Source organism: Gadus chalcogrammus, chromosome 14 (assembly GCF_026213295.1).
Source record: "Gadus chalcogrammus isolate NIFS_2021 chromosome 14, NIFS_Gcha_1.0, whole genome shotgun sequence".
Lineage (NCBI taxonomy): Eukaryota > Metazoa > Chordata > Actinopteri > Gadiformes > Gadidae > Gadus > Gadus chalcogrammus.
The window spans coordinates 21,703,440-21,721,783 of record NC_079425.1 but is presented as its reverse complement, the minus strand read 5'-3'; the positions used below and the strand labels follow the sequence as shown (position 1 = coordinate 21,721,783).

The following is an 18,344-nucleotide window of genomic DNA, read 5'->3' as shown; positions in this document are numbered from 1 at the left end:
GCTCTGCGTGCACTGATACACAGCCGCAGAACCGGAGCACTGCTTGTTTAGTGGTTTTAAATGCGTCCCATGGCTTTTATTGTGAGCTAGTGCTCCTTTTTTGTGTGTTCTGTGGGCACCACTTTGCGTACAAAATGTAACTTACTTAAGAAACTAAGAGAGAGACTTAGAAAGTGGAGAGAGACTAAGGGTGTGAGCGAGAATGACGTTAAGAGAGAGACTAAGAGAAATAATAGTAGAAGGAGAGGGAGATGAGACCGGGAGAAATTAAAGAGAGGGAAGGAGAGAGACAGAGAGGGTGAGAGAGAGAACGTCATAAAGAGAGGGTCTAAGAAAAAGAGACTAAGGGAAATAGCAGGAGAGGGAGAGAGAGAGAGAGAGAGAGAGAGAGAGAGAGGGGAAAACTAACAAAGATAGAGACTAAGGAGACTAAGAGAAAGAGACTAAGGGAAATAAGAGGAGAGGTTGAGATGGAGAGAGAGACCGCGAGGAGCACCTGTCCCCGCTCTACACCTGGTCAGCGGAGGTCCTCTGCAGGGGAGGTTAGCTCTGAGGTTGCGTGTGACGCACGCCGTCCCGGGCTGGCTGTACATGGACGTCTGTATTTTTAACTGTAAACTCAGACCACGGCCCGCGCGCTCGGTCACCGCCGTCTAAAAATACACCGGCCGCTTCTCCTTCTCCCGCGTGGGGCTCTCCAGTTTCCCTCTCCTTTCTGAGAGGCAGGTGGGCCAGGGGAGAGGAGAGGACTCCTCGTCTCCGAGTAAATCATCGCCGTGCCCTTTGACCTCTGGGAGGTGGGAGGTTGTTGGAACTCTCTCTTTTGCTCGGGTCCCTTTTCTCTCTGTCTCGCTCGTTCTCTCTCTCTCTTTCTCTCGCTCTCTCCGCTCTGTCGCTCTCTCTCTCTCTCCCTCTCCCTCTCCCTCTCCCTCTCCCTCTCCCTCTCTCTCTCTCTCTCTCTCTCTCTCTCCCTCTCTCTCTCTCTCCAACACCCCCTCTCTTGACCCTCTCAATACCTCAGCCTCACCTCGTTCATCTGTAACCCTGTAGATCACACTCATCTCTGGGTAGGTTTCACCCCTCCACACCCACCCACCCACCCACCCATCCGGGGCTGTGTGTGTGTGTGTGTGTGTGTGTGTGTGTGTGTGTGTGTGTGTGTGTGTGTGTGTGTGTGTGTGTGTGTGTGTGTGTGTGTGTGTGTGTGTGTGTGTGTGTCTGTGTGTGTGTGTGTGTGTGTGCACCACCCGGACCTCTGGCACCAGGAATAGTCAGCTCTCTATCTGGGACCGTGCAATAGCAGCAGCCCCTAACCCACTGTTGCCATGCGGCGTTGAGAAGAACTGATGGAAATAAAACACCATGGGTCCACAGAGACACATGCAAATACACACACACATACACCCACAGGCACCCACACGCACACACACACACACACACACACACACACATACAGAGAGGGACTTTTTTACGCACACATATAACATACGGACGGTATGAAAGTGTTGTGACTGTGATAGTTCTAATTTTGCGGTGATGTTCGACCGTGTATATATAGACACACGACGCGCCGCACTTCAAACCCACTTCTCCATTCGCCCTGTTTCACCGCGGCCCCCGGAGCACACCATTCTGTCGCCCTCACACCCAGGACCTCCGACGCACACCTGGCTGCTTTGTCTCTGTCACGCGTCGTATTCATAGAGCAGGGCCTGCTCCCCGCAGAGCGGTGAACCCTCCACCCCCACCCCGTCGCCTGACCCGCCGAGAGACGCCGGCCGGTGTTCTTCACACTCTCCGCCTAAAGGAGACTCTCACACGCATACACATGCACACAGACACACACACACACACACACACACACACACACACACACAGACAGACATGCAGACACACACACACACGCACACACACACACAGATACACGCACACACACACGCGCGCGCTCGCCACCAGATATCCACCGGCGACATTACACAACTCTTCTTCTTCTCACTCACTCCGCCGGACCCCCGCGTTGGTGTAAATACATCTCCAGCCGGCTCATATTTCACTTTCACAGCAGCGCTGTCAAGCCGGCGTGGCGGGGGCCCACAGGCGGCCGCGGCCCCCGCTCAGGACACTCTTTCCCCAGGCAAGGACACCGGGGCCCGGGCTCTCCGTCTTCCGCGCCCCGGCCTGCCTCCCGGAGCCACGCGGCCAGACTGCTCGTCCGCAGCCGTCCCGAGTGTGAGTGTGTGTGTGTGTGTGTGTGTGTCTGTGTGGGTGTGTTTGTGTGTGCACGCGTGTGCATGTGTGTGTGTGAGGAACGCACACGTGCTCGGGCATACACACACACACACTCGTGCGCGGACGCAAAAACACAAACGCACACACACACACACGTATACATACATGTAGGAACACACACACACACTGGCCCTGCTCGCACGCAGACAAAAACACACATACACACACACACATACGTATACATACATGTACTCACACACACACACAAACACACAACCCCACACACACACACGTATCGATAAATGTACGCACACACACACACGCAGCGCCCTGTGCATTTACACAAAGAAAACCCATATGCTGACAGACATCTGCAAGCACATTGAGGTACACTACCATACAGAAACACACACACCCACACACACTCACACATACACACGCATACGCATGCACAATGCATGACCTGAGATACACACACGACGCTCACACCGCCACCGCCACCTCAGACCAGACGCGTATTTATTTGCATAAAACAAAGACATGACGGCATCCCAGCCCGGCCCTTGGTCACGTGACCAGATGGGAGCCTGCGACCCGCTCCGTCCGGAGATGGAGATTTATGAGGCTGACTAAGACAGACAGCCTCATGGTTTTCCACTTTCATTCCACTAGCGTCCGGCCCCCTTGCTGTTGTTTATACGCTGAGGGGGGAGGGGGGGGACCCCCAACCTAATTCACAGCCACCACCACGGAGAAGGAGAGCCTGAGCTCTTAAAACACTTCATCTAAAGATGATTTGTCCTTGTCTTCCCTGACGGCTTTTGTCATCCCCCCCCCCCCCCCCCCCCCCCCCAACCCCCCTTCCCCCCACCTCCTTCCTGAAGTTAAGTGGAGCTGGATCTGAGCCAGCACGCTGGATCTCATGTCCCACTTAGAACCAATCAGGCAAATAACACCCTATCTACAATACACACACACACACACACACACACACACACACACACACACACACACACACACACACACACACACACACACACACACACACACACACACACACACACACACACACACACACACACGCAAATGATTCTTCTAAATGAAGACAAGCGCTAATCAAAGCCTTTCATCCCCGCGCATCACGTGCGAGGCCGTCCTTCTTAGCGGATCGCTCGGTGGAGCTTGTGGTGGGAGAATCGGCGGTGCCGTCATAGACGCACATTGCGATGCACGTCGGCACCAGAATCCCTCCGTCTCCGCGCATTGATTACAGAACACCATAGGTCTGTGGCTGCCCCTTTTCACCAAAGACCCTGCCGTTTTCCTACGGCTTATCTGTGCTGTTGATCCACGGATGACTCAGATTTCCACATAGATTCATCACATTGTATACATTATGGTGAATTCAAGAAAAGAGAGGAAAACATCTTAACACATTCTAATGTGGCAGTGCACGAGAAAGAGCGATGAAACGTATTGCGTCATGCTCGGTCCCGATGACCCTGGTGAGATCTTACTTGCCTTCCCTTACAGTCACACAGGCACAAGCTAAGGTTCGCAGATGAGGTTTCGCGCTCAAGGACGCTCGTTTTATCCCCAGCCAGAGTGAACCTGGAGTGCCCACAGAGAGCCAGGCCACTGAGCTGCCGTTGGCTCGGACAAAGTGGATCATGTAGGGAGCCAATGTATATCATAGAGTAGAGTCATGACTAATGCACTGCCATACATGCATTCAAACCTGTGTTAAATACAATATGGATTATTGTTGTGTAAAACTGCACTGCACCTCTAACGGAAATAGAGTAGAAATAATGTCAAAATACAAATAATAAAAATAATAATCATAATTATCGTAATAATCATGATGGTAATAACTTTGATTGATTCATACACTGAAATTATGTATTAAAAAGATTACCTTTAAAAGCCATCGGCATGGATGAATGGGGATTGACATCACAGATGGAGGAATTTTCTGGAGGACCTGGAGAAAACACACACATTTGCATTGATTAATGTCTGTAAAGTCACGCAAACACACACACACACACACACACACACACACACACACACACACACACACACACACACACACACACACACACACACACACACACACACACACACACACACACACACACACACACACATGCACTCAAACGTGATAATCAAATCAACATCCTAAACATAAAGAAACTGATATTGCTGAACATAATCTGGAGATATTTACATTAATTAATTCATCATTTGATTTAAATGTAAGCGTAAGTTTTAGGGTGAGAAAAAAAAGGTTGAGAAGATATTATTATTGAATTATTTTTGCAAAAGTTGTGGTTGTTTCTGTTTGTCAATGCGTGAGTGTGAGAATGTCTGTGTTCTGTGAATTTGCATTTGTGTGTGTGTATGTGAATATGCACCTGTGATTGGGTGCCTGTGTGTGTGTGTGTGTGTGTGTGTGTGTGTGTGTGTGTGTGTGTGTGTGTGTGTGTGTGTGTGTGTGTGTGTGTGTGTGTGTGTGTGTGTGTGTGTGTGTGTGTGTGTGTGTGTGTGTGTGTGTGTGAGTTTGTGTGTGAATATGCACGTGTGACTGGGTGTGTGTGTATACATGTGTATGTGTGTGTGTGTGTGTTTGTGTACGTGTTTGCAAGAGTGTGTGAATATGCACGTGTGTTTTGGTGCGTGCGTACATGCATGCCTGTATATACAGTACGTGTTTGTGTGTGTGGATACATTTGTGTGTGTGTGTGTGTAAGCGTGCGTGTGTCTGTGTGTGGAAACGGATACTCGTGTGAATGCATGTGTTCTGACCAACACACCTCTAAAAAAAGGTGACTGTATACAAACTAAACGTGGACACACTGTCCCCCCTGCCTGCCGCTGCATTGTTCAGCCACGTCATGCTCCTACTATGGGTGAAATCCTAAATGAGTTTACAGAAACTGCAGCGAAACCGCGCTGCTGCAGCCTGATGACCTATGGACCTCTGCAAGGCCCTGAGCTGAGCGAGCTGAATCGCACCGTGCGCACATTGCACGAGCTCAGTGTAAAACACAACGCAAACATTTCACATCTGCATGTGAATGTTTTTCTTCTTCTCCAATCTTTACGTTTCGAGTTCATTTGCTAATGGGAAACGTTCGACCACGTACCGAAGCGCAGGTACGGCGGGGTCGATGAGACGGGTTCGGTACGAGCATCTGATGCCGTACACTGGCGAGAGATCTCACACAGGAAGTGATGTGGTTAACAAATGTTGGACTGGTGTTACAGTAGCAGCCTAATGCTGCCGAAACAGCAGCAGATAAAGGGAACTTAAAATTACGATTTCTAAATTTAAACATATTTACATTGGGTTTTCCGAACAATGCTTACTTATTTTCCTGTTCAGGTTTAATCGGTACATCCAAACTTTCAATTTGCAGAAATACAGTTTGACACATTGTACCCAAACACTCACCCTAACCTACACTAACAAAGGATGCATTTTGAATCATCCTTTAACTAACGTCTGACTTGTCCTTCTGAAAATAAGTGTGGGATTTGAGGGCAGCAAAATATTTGTTCCCCTCGCCATATTTTTGTACAAGACCAGGGCAGGTGTTGTGTTCATTTCAGCCACTGTCCCCGACTTAGAGTGCAGGGGCAGACATATAGCGTTACCTGAGCAACTCATTATCAACACAACCTGCCGCCAGCCGCTCTCAAGGACAGCGCTCTGATGACAACGCTGCACGTCTCCTCGGCCTATCTGAAGCCCCATTCGACTTCCTGCCATCCAAAAGAGAGGGGCGTTTAAAAAATTGTCGCTGATAGAATAAATGCATCTAAATTGGGCCTGGTTGTCCATTAAAACCAGCAAGGTGTGTGCTGGCAGGGTGTATTCGCGGCCCTCTCAGCTACAGTGTAAAGTGAGGAAAAGGGCTTTTAAATCCCCCACATCCATTATGAATGGGGACGGGTGGGTTGCAAAGGTGGCAGGGCCAGATGCCATGAAGCTTGATGGATGAATCTTCAGACACCAGTCCACTGTTCCTGCGCACCCTTTCTTCCTGTCTACTCCATGGATATCGTCTATGTACAACACCCCCCATTTATAACCTCCATGGATATCTTCCATGGATTACATCCCTCATTTATAAACTCCATGTTTATCCTCCATGTATAACCTCCATCTTTATCCTCTGTGTATAACCTCCATGTTTATCCTCCATGTATAACCTCCATGTTTATCCTCTGTGTATAACCTCCATGTTTATCCTCCATGTATAACCTCCATGTTTATCATCGATGCGTAACCTCCATATGTTCCTCCACCTCTATCCTCTGTGTATAACCTCCTTTTTTATCCTCCATGTATAGTATTTCATCCCTGTATATCCTTTATGTATAACCTCCTGCTTCTGCCACTATGCTTCAATGAAGGGGCTGGGGACTGTTACCTAATATAATGACGGCTGTGATGTGTTTCATATTACATGGAATGAAGAAAGAAAGAAAGAAAGAAAGAAAGAAAGAAAGAAAGAAAGAAAGAAAGAAAGAAAGAAAGAAAGAAAGAAAGAAAGAAAGAAAGAAAGAAAGAAAGAAAGAAATGGGCGGAAAATAAGAAAGCATAATTGACACTACCTTCCTGATTTAGTAGATTGTTGCCGCAATTAACACTAAAAAAAGCTATTGTCATCTACCCAACCGTAGGTAGCAAGTACAAACATTTTTTTGCATTCACCGTGCTGCCTTTGAAAATAAAAATAAAAAGAGAAAGTTGATATTTCATTTTTAAATGTTCACCTATAGAAATAATTAACTGTCATCCTCTTTCAAATATACAGTATATTTGCAGCTAATAATGCACAATTGCACGCATGAATGCATACACACATGAGCACACAAACACACACACACACACACACACACACACACACATACACACACACACACACACACACACACACACACACAAACTGATTCAGTACTAGGAGATGATATATTGCATGTAGGATGCGCATGCAGTTATATATAGCATGTAGGATGTACATGTACTGATCATTTCTTCTTAGCATGTGGTATGTACATGTTTATATATATATATACACCATACTGCATGTAGGATGTTCACATATAGCATGTAGCCTGGTATGCATATTAACAATATAGTATTAAGGATGTGTGTGTGCTTATGTGTGGTATACTTTACAGTATGTTGGTTGTGTTTTATATGTATTTATATCTATACACTATATAGCATGTAGGAGATATATTTTCTTATGTATATATATATATATATATATATATACACCATGTAGCACATAGGATGGATATGTATACATACCCATCCATGCTTATATATATGCTATATTGTATGAAAGATACATGTACTGGTATATATAAGCATGTTGGATGTCTATGTACTAATGTATACACTATCATATGAAAGATGAATATGTACTTGCATATAGTAGTCTATAAAATAAATAGGATGCGTATGTTCTTATACATGTCACGTGGATATGCATGTACTTATATATATTATTCTACACAGTATCTAGGATGGGTATGTACTTATACATGGTATGAGGATGTACACGTACTTGTATATAGTATGCTATACAGTCTGTAGGATGTGTATGTACCTATACATGATATGATATGAGGTTGTGCATATACTTGTTTATAGTATCCTATACAGTATGAAGTGTATGTACTTATACATGGTATGAGGATGTACATGTACTTGTATATAGTACACTATAGAGTATGTTGTTCATGTACTTATACATGGTATGAGGATGTACATGTTGTTGCACACAGTATATTATACAGTATGTAGGATGTATATACACTTATACATGGTATAAGGATGTACATGCACTTATATATAGTATACTGTACAGTATGTAGGATGTGTATGTACTTAAACATGGTATGAGGATATACAGTACATGTACTTGTACATAGTATACTATACAGTATGTTGTGTATATACTTATTCACGGTATTAGAATGTATGTGTACTTGTATATAGTATACTGTAGAGTATGTATGTTGTGTATGTTCTTATGCATGGTATGAGGATGTACATGTACTTGTGTATGTAGGATGTGTATGTACTTATACATGGCATGAGGATGTACATGTACTTGTATATAGTATACTATACAGTATGTTGTGTATGTACTTATACATGGTATGATATGGTATATGTACTTGTATATAGTATACTGTAGAGTATGTATGTTGTGTATGTACTTATACATGGCATGAGGATGTTCATCTCACTCAGTGGTTACTGGGCGGAGGATGTGAGCCACAGATCCCTGGGGTGAGGATTACTCTAATGACTCTGAGAGCAGGGTGTATGTCCTAACTTCTGACCTCTATTCTTCCTATAGACGAGGAGGGTGCATATGCACAAGGGCACACACACACACACACACACACATATACGCACGTACGTACGTACGCACACATAGACAAACACACCCTACTCCCACAAAAACGTGCACAGAGAAACACACAGGCGAAAACACATTTATAATCACACAGACACACACACACAAACACATACACACACAAATGCACGCACACACACATACACACACATACACACACACACACATAAAACCTATCCACACAAACACACACGTATACGTGCACAGTGAAACACAGAGGCAAACACACATTAACATACTCACACACACCAAACACACACACATACACAAGCACACAATCACACATACACACACCCCACACAGGGACACACACAAAACAACACAACTCCACTCAAGAAGCACACAAACATTTAAACAGTCAATGGGAGCAGACCTAGGGAGACCCACTTAAACTGGCCATATCCATTTCCTGCTGACCGTCTTCTGAGCTTGTGATCGGTCAACAGCATGGCATAACCCAAGCATACCATCATGATCTCAACCCAACACCGTCGACAGCATAACACTCCATGGGAGGGGGGGGGGCTGACAGAGATATCTATTACCTGGATTACCTTTGTGGTGCGGTACCATCTGTCCCTCATTAGGTCTTCCTTCAACAAGAGTGCCGTGGACAAGGGCAGTGGTGAATGAATTAATAAATATATAGGTCGGAAAAATCTATGAGGGAATTCATCTTAAACGATAAACAGCGAGATCCAATGGCAGTAAGGGAGTGTGTGAGTGAGTGCATGTGTGTATGTGTGTGTTTGTGTTTTTGTGTGTGTCTGTGTGTCTGTTTGCGCCTTTTTGTGTGTGTGTGTGTTTATCAGCTGGACACCAAAATGAACGTCCGTTAAAGAGGAATATAATTATCAAACACACTAAATATTCGAAATGATCCTAATTAAATAATATTATATTGACATAAAAAATAAATGATGTCGGAACAATTAACAACAAAAGCTGTGATCCTCGTGAAGTCATTTAAAAGATTTTGTGGCTTAAAATGAAACATCAATAAATGGCAGCGGCTCTATTGCGGGGATCAAATGGATGTAATTAGATAAATTGAAGAGGAAGGGAAGGCGGAGAAGGAGAGCAGAGCTGTAAAATGCAGGGTCTGTGCATGCTAGGACCCAACACTGGCACAGCTGCGGCGAGCCACCCTCACGATTTATCATCTGCACATCGCAGGAGCCAGCGGCCCACACCACTATTAATCATCAGCAAAATCATTTAATTCAGCCCAAGCCCCAACTATTGTCTCAGGCTCTCTTACCCGCTCTGGGCAAATCAGCAAACCACAGCACCGTGCATCTCGGGGAAGGATGAAACGAGACTTGTGCAGAACCGAGCACCGAGGTTACAACTGATGTCTGCAGACCGGTATAGCTCGTTGACTTAAGAGGCAAGCAAGTCATCGAGGGCTGACTTTTTGCATGATGGATGGATGGTTGTGTTTTAAGTGTTTGCCTATTTTATTATTTTCTTTGTATGATGACCTCAAGGTATCATGTTGAATCACATGTTTGCACTGGTCTGGTGTGGCAGGAAGCCTCTTCTTTAGCAGGGCTGGAGGGAGACTCATATAGAAAAAGCAAAAGAAAGAAATCCCACATTGACACAATGACTCATTTGTAGTCATAATGTTTCATAATACACTTTATTTATCTCCTCAATCTCGACTAAAGGATGTGTCTTCAGCCTTCTCTATTCCAGATAACAAAGAAAGTCCTGTCATTTACAACAAAAAGATAAACGAATGAACCCTTAACCTATACTACAGCATGTACGGCCCCGCACTGACAAGACGTAGCCCTTATGCTTCAGCCCAGATAATAACAGGAAGATGAAGACGAGGGTGGAGAGGGCCTTGTTTCAAACCGACGAAACATAGCTGAAAGATTGTTCTCAGCTCCGCCTCCCCCCCATCAGCCCACGTGCCTGGTGACTGTGACCTCAAAGGATCTCCACTCGGAGGGCCACGTTCGCTTCACTGTGCTCACAACTTCACCCAAAAGTTGTGTTTTCTGTGAAAACACACCAGACCTCTCCCTCAGTACCACTCAGAGCCCGCACACCCACACATCGAGACACACGCACAAACATACACATGTACCCGCGCATACACACACACACACACCCACATGCATTCACGCATGCCCACTTATGCACACACACGCACCCACACACTAGGATGGACACGTGGACATACATGCACACACACACACGTATGTGAACACACACACACATACTTACACACGTACATTCACAAGCTCCATGGGAATGCAGACTACACGCACACACAAACACACACACACACACACACGGATAGACACATTGACATCAACACATGTACACGGACATACACGCACACACAGACAAATGCGAACACACAGATACTTACACGCGTTCATACACAGGCTCCCTTGGAATGCAGAATACACACACACATGCTCACGGAAACGCACACACAAAACCTGACACACACCCACACGTATGTAATACAGGTGTGTTCACATTCACTGTCAAATATAAACCTGCAGATGTTTTACCCGCCTTTCATACACACACACACACACGCACCATACACGCAAGCACACCAACACACACATACACACGCAAGGGTATTTTTAATTAATTATGAAATGTTTTAAATATTGTACATGCATGTTTAAAGCTGTGCCCTGTGCATTGAATGATTTTGGTCATAAAGCATGACATTTTTTGATTTGATTGATGGATGGTTTGAAAGGGAAAATTAATATGATAGATGTCTTTGATCAACCATCAAATTAACTGTACTGTGTTATTTTAATCATATTTGACTTAACTACAACTACATATAAATAAACAATATAAAAGCAATTACTTGCTCTGACATGCCTTCAAAATGGCTAGTTTCATTCCTCTGTATATCAGGCTTGGCGAATTCAATAATAAAAGGCATTTACAACAACAGCCTATCTGTCGAAAAATATACAACGTTTGATTGGTTGAGTCGTTTGTCAACGGCTGAAAATGTGACGTTTCCATTACTTCTATATATTTTAATAAAACACACGAATTTATATTTTGGACACACATTTTTGACACAGAACATAAACTGAAATCGAGAAAAGTTCAAAACGTATTGAAGACAATTACGTTCATTTATTGCATATCATTTATTTGTATGAAATGAAAAAACGAGAACATATGAACATCACATATGGTTAGTGGAGTGAAATAATTTTGCACAGCAAAATATATATATATATTCATATATTTATATAGTAGAGGAAAGATTAATATTTTAAAGATTTCAATCGTGTATTTACTCCCTCTTTTTTTACAAGCAGGGTGTGAATCCCTGACCAACTAACAATGTCCAGACATTATTAATCATATCGTTATTGCTAAGCAAATGTTGGGCTCGTATGAAACAAAAAAAGATGGCTTTCCCTGTCCTGCCAAAAAGGAAAAACCTATTAATGTGTTACCATTGAGTGGGCCTGGTCACAAATCACCAAACCCATCTGCGTTAGCGTTTGGAACGACAGGCATTTCATATCCATCTTTAGGCCTATTGCTGAAATGTCAGTGCATATCAAGCCAAAGTACTTGAGTAAATGAACATGTTTCAAAAGGCGTTTTATCCGAAAAAGTATTCTAAACTTTTGAAAGTAACCAATAGCCTGCTATAGTCCATCTTCTGTGTAAAACCCATAACGCAAATGTGCAGTCAATGCGCTCCGAACTGTTTATTCTCTAAACTGGTGTTGTGCCAATTTACCAAAACCAATGCCAGAACTAACATTTGTACAGGAAGACCCTTCTTAATTATCCTCGTAATCTATACATGTGTGGCTCATATCCCCTCCCGCCATATCCTCGTTATCGTTACACCTTACAGATTAGGAAAAAAATGTTGTACTTAAATTACAGGTAAGATTCATTCCAAATATGCCATACGCACAAGTCTGGAGTATCATTTAAATAAACAGTGCGTGAAAGGCAACATATAGTTTAGTCCCGAGAAGGGAAGAGGGGATTCCTTTTCGTCCTTTTTTTACGCCTGTCCCTCCATCGGGATCCCCAGCGATCAACTTCGATGGAACTAATGGGAGCCTTCACTGGCTTTGCACCACAACACAGCCGAAACGCACGCGTTTTTGGTAGAGAGCCGCGGTGGGGCAGGGAGGGAGTCATTTCACTTTTTGTTGCGATCCCAAAAAAAAGTAATGAGGCTATAAATGAAGAATAAATTCCATGCTGGGGGTCATTCGACAAAAAGTACATCTTCAAACAAAAATGAAAATGAAAAAAAAATGAAAACCATACATGTCCAGCATGCAGGGCAGTCCAATAACAGTTCTCTTTTCCAAACAATGCATGTTGTTTCTAACGATTAGAGTCTTTCTGTTTGTTGCTCAACACTATGACAGACAAACACATGAGAGGAGATGGAGTACATAGGGCAGGCTCGCAGTCCTCCAGATTTGGCCGACAAAAAAAATAGCAAATAAAAACCAAAAAAACATTGTGGATGAATGCAGTTGTGTTTTCAGGCAGCACACTGAATTAAATTAACATGATGGTAAACGTCAGGTCGGTGCACTTCTGATGGCATGGGCTCGCTGTCTGCATGCACCTCGTATACAGCGGTATAAAGTTTTTATCATCTAAAGTAAATCATAGTGACTTCAAAACACTGCAAACCAAATGAGATACGATGAGAAACATGAGACATATGCTTTTCATAATAGAGAAAAAGAAATATGAAAGATTGACACATTTTCGAAATGAAAAACACGGATGACAAAAAAAAGCTCATTCTAAAAACTTCAGCAAACCCTTTTTTCCCCTCATGAATGTATAAAAATAAAAAAAAAGCACAAATTAGTTCTTGGTCTAGCGGGGGTTGGTATACGTGCGAAAAGAAAAAAAGTTTCTAATCAAAACTTTTTTTCCTGTTTGTTGTAATAAAAGGTTGATTAAACTGCTGCTATTCTTTTCTCACGGATAACGTCGAAACTCACATGAAAAACTCCGGGGATGAGGGGTTGTTGTCGCTGCTCGACCCGTTTTCTCTGAAGCCGTTGCTGATCAGCTTCTCATACTTGTCTTTGTACGCGTCCCTCTCCCGGACCAGCCTGGAGATCTCCTGCTTTAGGTGGTCCACTTGCTGGATGAGTTGCGTTTTCTCCCCCTCCAGGACGTGCCGCTGCTGGACCCGCTTGTATCGACACGACTGGGCATAGCCCCTGTTCTTTAGGGTCCTCCTCTTCTGTTTCAATCGGATCACTTCTTCCTTGCTGACCCCCCGTAGCTGCCGGTTGAGCTCCCGTACTGACATGGAGACCAGCTGGTCGTCTGAAAACCGATCATCCAAATGCGAATGTGGGTGATTTAAGCCCGAGTTGTTGGACTGGACGCCGGGCGCCTGGTGGTGACCGTTGCTGTGGTGGTGGTGATGGTGGTGGTGCGGACCCCCGTTCTGGGCTGCAGCGGCAGCGATAACTGCTGACACCACCGCCGCGGCAGAGCCCATCTCTTCCCCGGCCATGGTGCCCCCAGGTCCGGCTGCGCCAGCAAACTGCTGCCCTCTGGTATAGCCATCGAACGACTGGAGCTGGTGAGTGCTGTTGATCAGCGCCTCGACTGCGTCTTCGGGGCTGAAGCCCAACGCCTCTGGATTTAACTGTTGTTGATAACCGGACATCCAGTAGAAATCCTCCAAGTGTGCCTTCTGTTCGCTCCCCGATCCCGGACTGGGCGCCGAGAAGCTTGGAGAGGGGGGAACCGAGCTGCAAGGCGTGCTCATCGGGGTGGAAGACAAGGATCCCCCGGCGATAAGGCGACTGCACTGGCTGATGTTGCGATCGGGCTCCACCGGCTCCTTTTTCACTTCAAACTTCATCAGATCGAAGTCATTAACATATTCCATGGCCAGGGGACTGGTGGGCAGGTCGGAGTTGCTCATTGCCAGCTCTGATGCCATCCTCTTGGTGCTGCTGACAGTCCTCCAAGCGGGCTGAAGAGCAGCTGTCACACTGGGCTGGTTGGGGAGGACGTGAGCCAGTTTGAAAAATGTTTAAGCGTTTGTCTTAGGACTGAAAACAAAAAAGGTGTAGTAAGTCCCTCTGTAGCGATGGACTCCCAACGCTAAGTAAGTAGCTTTTCTTTGCGGAGTCTGACGCACTGACACACCAGCGCCGCGCACGCGAGCAGCACAGTCCTTTTTCAGCAAGTGAAATTCGGCGGCTTTGAATTTCAAACATTTAACACTTTACGGTTTTTCTTCATGGATACATTGCGGAGACGAGAGGGGGCAAAGCCGAAAGGAAGGGGGCTGAGTGTAGCCGCGCATGTAACGTGCCTCTGACTTGTGGGCTGGTTTTTTTAGAGGGATCACACAGCAGATGAGTTTAAAAGCATTGCAGTTTTATAGCTGCCCGTGACGTCAGGGCAGAAATGGGAAGCGCGTAGCCAATCAGAGCGCGCAATCGGACCACTAATTAACATATTAGTAGAGAAACAAAACTTTTCTCGACTGTCAGAAGCCGTCAGCTGACTCTCAGCCGGATCACAGTCTTTCTTTCTTTTTCCTTTCTCTGACGCTTTTTCTTCCCGGTCGCTTTTTGAACGTGAAGTCAACATTTATATAAAATATATATTTATTTGTTTAGTCTATTGCAAAGTCATTACTGAAGAGGACGTAGAAGACGGACTTTAACAGAATATGTCGAGCCAGAAAGTGGAGGAAACATTCTGTAATGGGATGTTTAATTTAGATGTGCATGTGTGTTCTATAAACACTTTATTAACAAGATATTGTATAGGCCTACTGTATTTTCGTATACCCCATGCTATGGTTGCTATGGCCTATAACACAGTAGTGGAATGGCTGTCTAAATAAGAAGAAACATGTGTACCATGTGTAAATACAACCAACGGCAGTTCTTCATTATAATTCGTATAGACAACACTATTCATTATTTCTGAATGTGCAGTAGGCTTTAATCAATTGACAAGCAGGTAATTCAGTATATATTTTTTATTATTATTCCGCATCGATATTCTCAAACAGGTGGTTTCAAATTTTTTGTAGTTATTTAGATAAAAAGTAATGCACTGTTGCGAGGAAATATTGAAACGTTCGGAAAAGCTTCTGCCGTCCGCTTCTAAAACTCAACAGTGCCACCTTTTGGATGAATGTTGAACGGGTCTATTTCAAGCCTCCTAAACATTTACACGTTAAAACGCAATAATGCCACAACCTATTATTTATTTATTTTAAATGTAAAAATGAGCAACAGAAACCAAATAGCCCAAATAATTGAAATAATGTTAAGATTAGTGGAATAAATCACATTTTGCGAATGTAAGGACAATCATCAAACGTTATCCCCTAATAACCTATGTGCAATATGTTGTATGCATTTCACTTCATGGAAATTCCAAATATCAGAAACTACACCCGTCTATAGATTTTCAAATCTGTGTCCATCTAATAGGACTCAAGCAATCATAAAGTTGAGACCAAATCTTTTGGTCACAAATTAGTTCCACGGCAATAAAACCTTTATTACACTTGTACATAGTGATATATAGCTATTACACATCCACATGGTCACAGATAAAACACGTCTTGTAAAACTGTTCCTTATCTTAGTTCAGAGGTCACCAGAGCTACTTTTAACAGGTCTCGTCTTCAACTCCAACTCGGGACCAGTGTTGCTCACTCAAAATTGAGGGAATGTTTCTCAAGGAAATGGTCTGCTGGCGAAACCCATACCATCTTCTAAACCTCTCTGGGAACTACCTATAAAGCCTCAAACTGTATTCAACCTTTCTTGACCAGATGAGGCAATCACAACACGTCATTCTCTAATTTTTCCTTTCTTCCTCACCGTCATCCGATGTTGACAGGCAGACAGAAGCAAGAACACAATTGTAAATAGGTTTCACAATCACATGTATCTTCATGTTGCAAGCGTGTATTGACAGTTTTCCCCGGGACTCATTCAGTTGACACAAATAAATGACCCCGGGCCCGCCTACGAGCATCGCACACTGTCCTTAACAATAGGACAATGCCGTTCTCACCCTCACAGATATAATGATGTTTCTCCTACACCGATCTCTCAAACGCAAAAAAAAAGAAGACTTTAGCATTCCGGTGCCCTCATCTCTTGGGCTATTTGGGGGGATGATTTTTTCTGTGGCCTCCGCTGACATGGTGCTGACAAATAGCCATTTCATGCCTGTGACAAAATCCCATAATCATAGCTTCACTGTCTCTCTCTGTCTCTCTCCCTTTCTCTCTCTCTCTCTCTCTCTCTCTCTCTCTCTCTCTCTCTCTCTCTCTCTCTCTCTCTCTCTCTCTCTCTCCGTCTCTCTCTCCCCCTCTCTACGAAGCTATGAGCTCATCGCTGGAGCCTGGTGTATTTTTGGATTCCTGCGGCCACACGGTGTAATGATAGGCCCCGAATCACCGCTCACATCCCAGCTGCCAAACGCAGTGGAAGATGATCCCCACAATCAGCCTGATGTTTTTAGAAGCATTCAGGAAGTGCAACACGTCCCACGCACTGTCCAGACTGCGGACGTTCGTCTCTTCTTCTTCTCCTTCTTCTTCCTGCCTCATGGTGGTTTCCTCTCCCCTTTTTTTATGTCATCAATATGACATCCCCTAGTTTCCCATGGTGTCTATTTATACGTCGCTTTTTTGGTTGATCTGCAACTCAGTTGTTGTACGTCACTTGTTTTCGGTCGATGTTATGACCGTGGTTGTTGAGTGATATCCGGGGAAGCATTGGCAGTTGTGTTGCTCAATAAAGCATACACTGTTTTATTTGATCATTATATTATTATCACATTAATGTCGTACACTTGACATCCCAAGTTGAGGCAGTATAAATGTTAGCACGGAATTAATTTAGTAATTACATCATATAATCCATCCATAAATGAGAATCATATTAATAAATGAGAAACCGATAGCCACAATTTAACATAGGGCTCATGATAAGCAACGTGCTGAGTGCCATCTCTGACCAATCTCTTTGATGTGTTGAGTGGCAGAGGAAGTGGCAGATACTGTATCTAGAACTCTATTTCCTACAGCAATATCCTCAAGCGCTGGCATTTCCCCTGACCTTTGCATCGTGACCAACCCGAGGCCAAACGCGGGGCCAGTAGGCATCTCAAAGATATGTGACACGCTGCGGAGAGACGGGCATGGCACGCCGCGTTGTCCCTCGACCACGCGGCAGGGTAGCGTACAGATGGCATCAAACAGGATGCGTTTCCATTAGGTCGGAATACACAAGTGATGTAAGAGTTGTAGCATTGCATTGATAGTCAGTCACACGGAAGGGACAGATCTCCCGCTGTCCGTCTCACCAGAGTCGCACACGGTCAACCAGGGCGAGGGTCAGTCAGAGACGGGAACAACAACAAGCACGCACGTCTGATTATTGATGCTGAATAAAAGAGATAGGACTCCGCAGCTGAAAACCCTGTTGTTTTTCCTGCTTGTGTGACGTACCTTCCGCTCGGGCTTTACCTGCTCTAGAGAGAGAGAGAGAGAGAGAGAGAGAGAGAGAGAGGGAGAGAGAGAGAGAGAGAGAGAGAGAGAGAGAGAGAGAGAGAGAGAGAGAGAGAGAGAGAGAGAGAGAGAGAGAGAGAGAGAGAGAGAGA

The 18,344-nt window shown here is 44.5% G+C and overlaps 1 protein-coding gene across 1 annotated transcript; it reads right to left on the bottom strand.

The window, feature by feature from the left end:
* Positions 1 to 10,759: 10,759 nt before the first annotated feature.
* mafa (MAF bZIP transcription factor a) lies at positions 10,760 to 15,053 on the bottom strand. The gene has a single exon (XM_056608262.1). It carries the CDS (start codon positions 14,638 to 14,640, stop codon positions 13,675 to 13,677), a length of 966 nt encoding a protein of 321 aa, XP_056464237.1. The 5' UTR covers positions 14,641 to 15,053; the 3' UTR covers positions 10,760 to 13,674.
* Positions 15,054 to 18,344: the final 3,291 nt, after the last annotated feature.

Excerpts from the sequence above, each read along its gene's own strand:
- mafa (XM_056608262.1), bottom strand. The coding sequence starts at position 14,640 with ATGGCATCAGAGCTGGCAATGAGCAACTCCGACCTGCCCACCAGTCCC.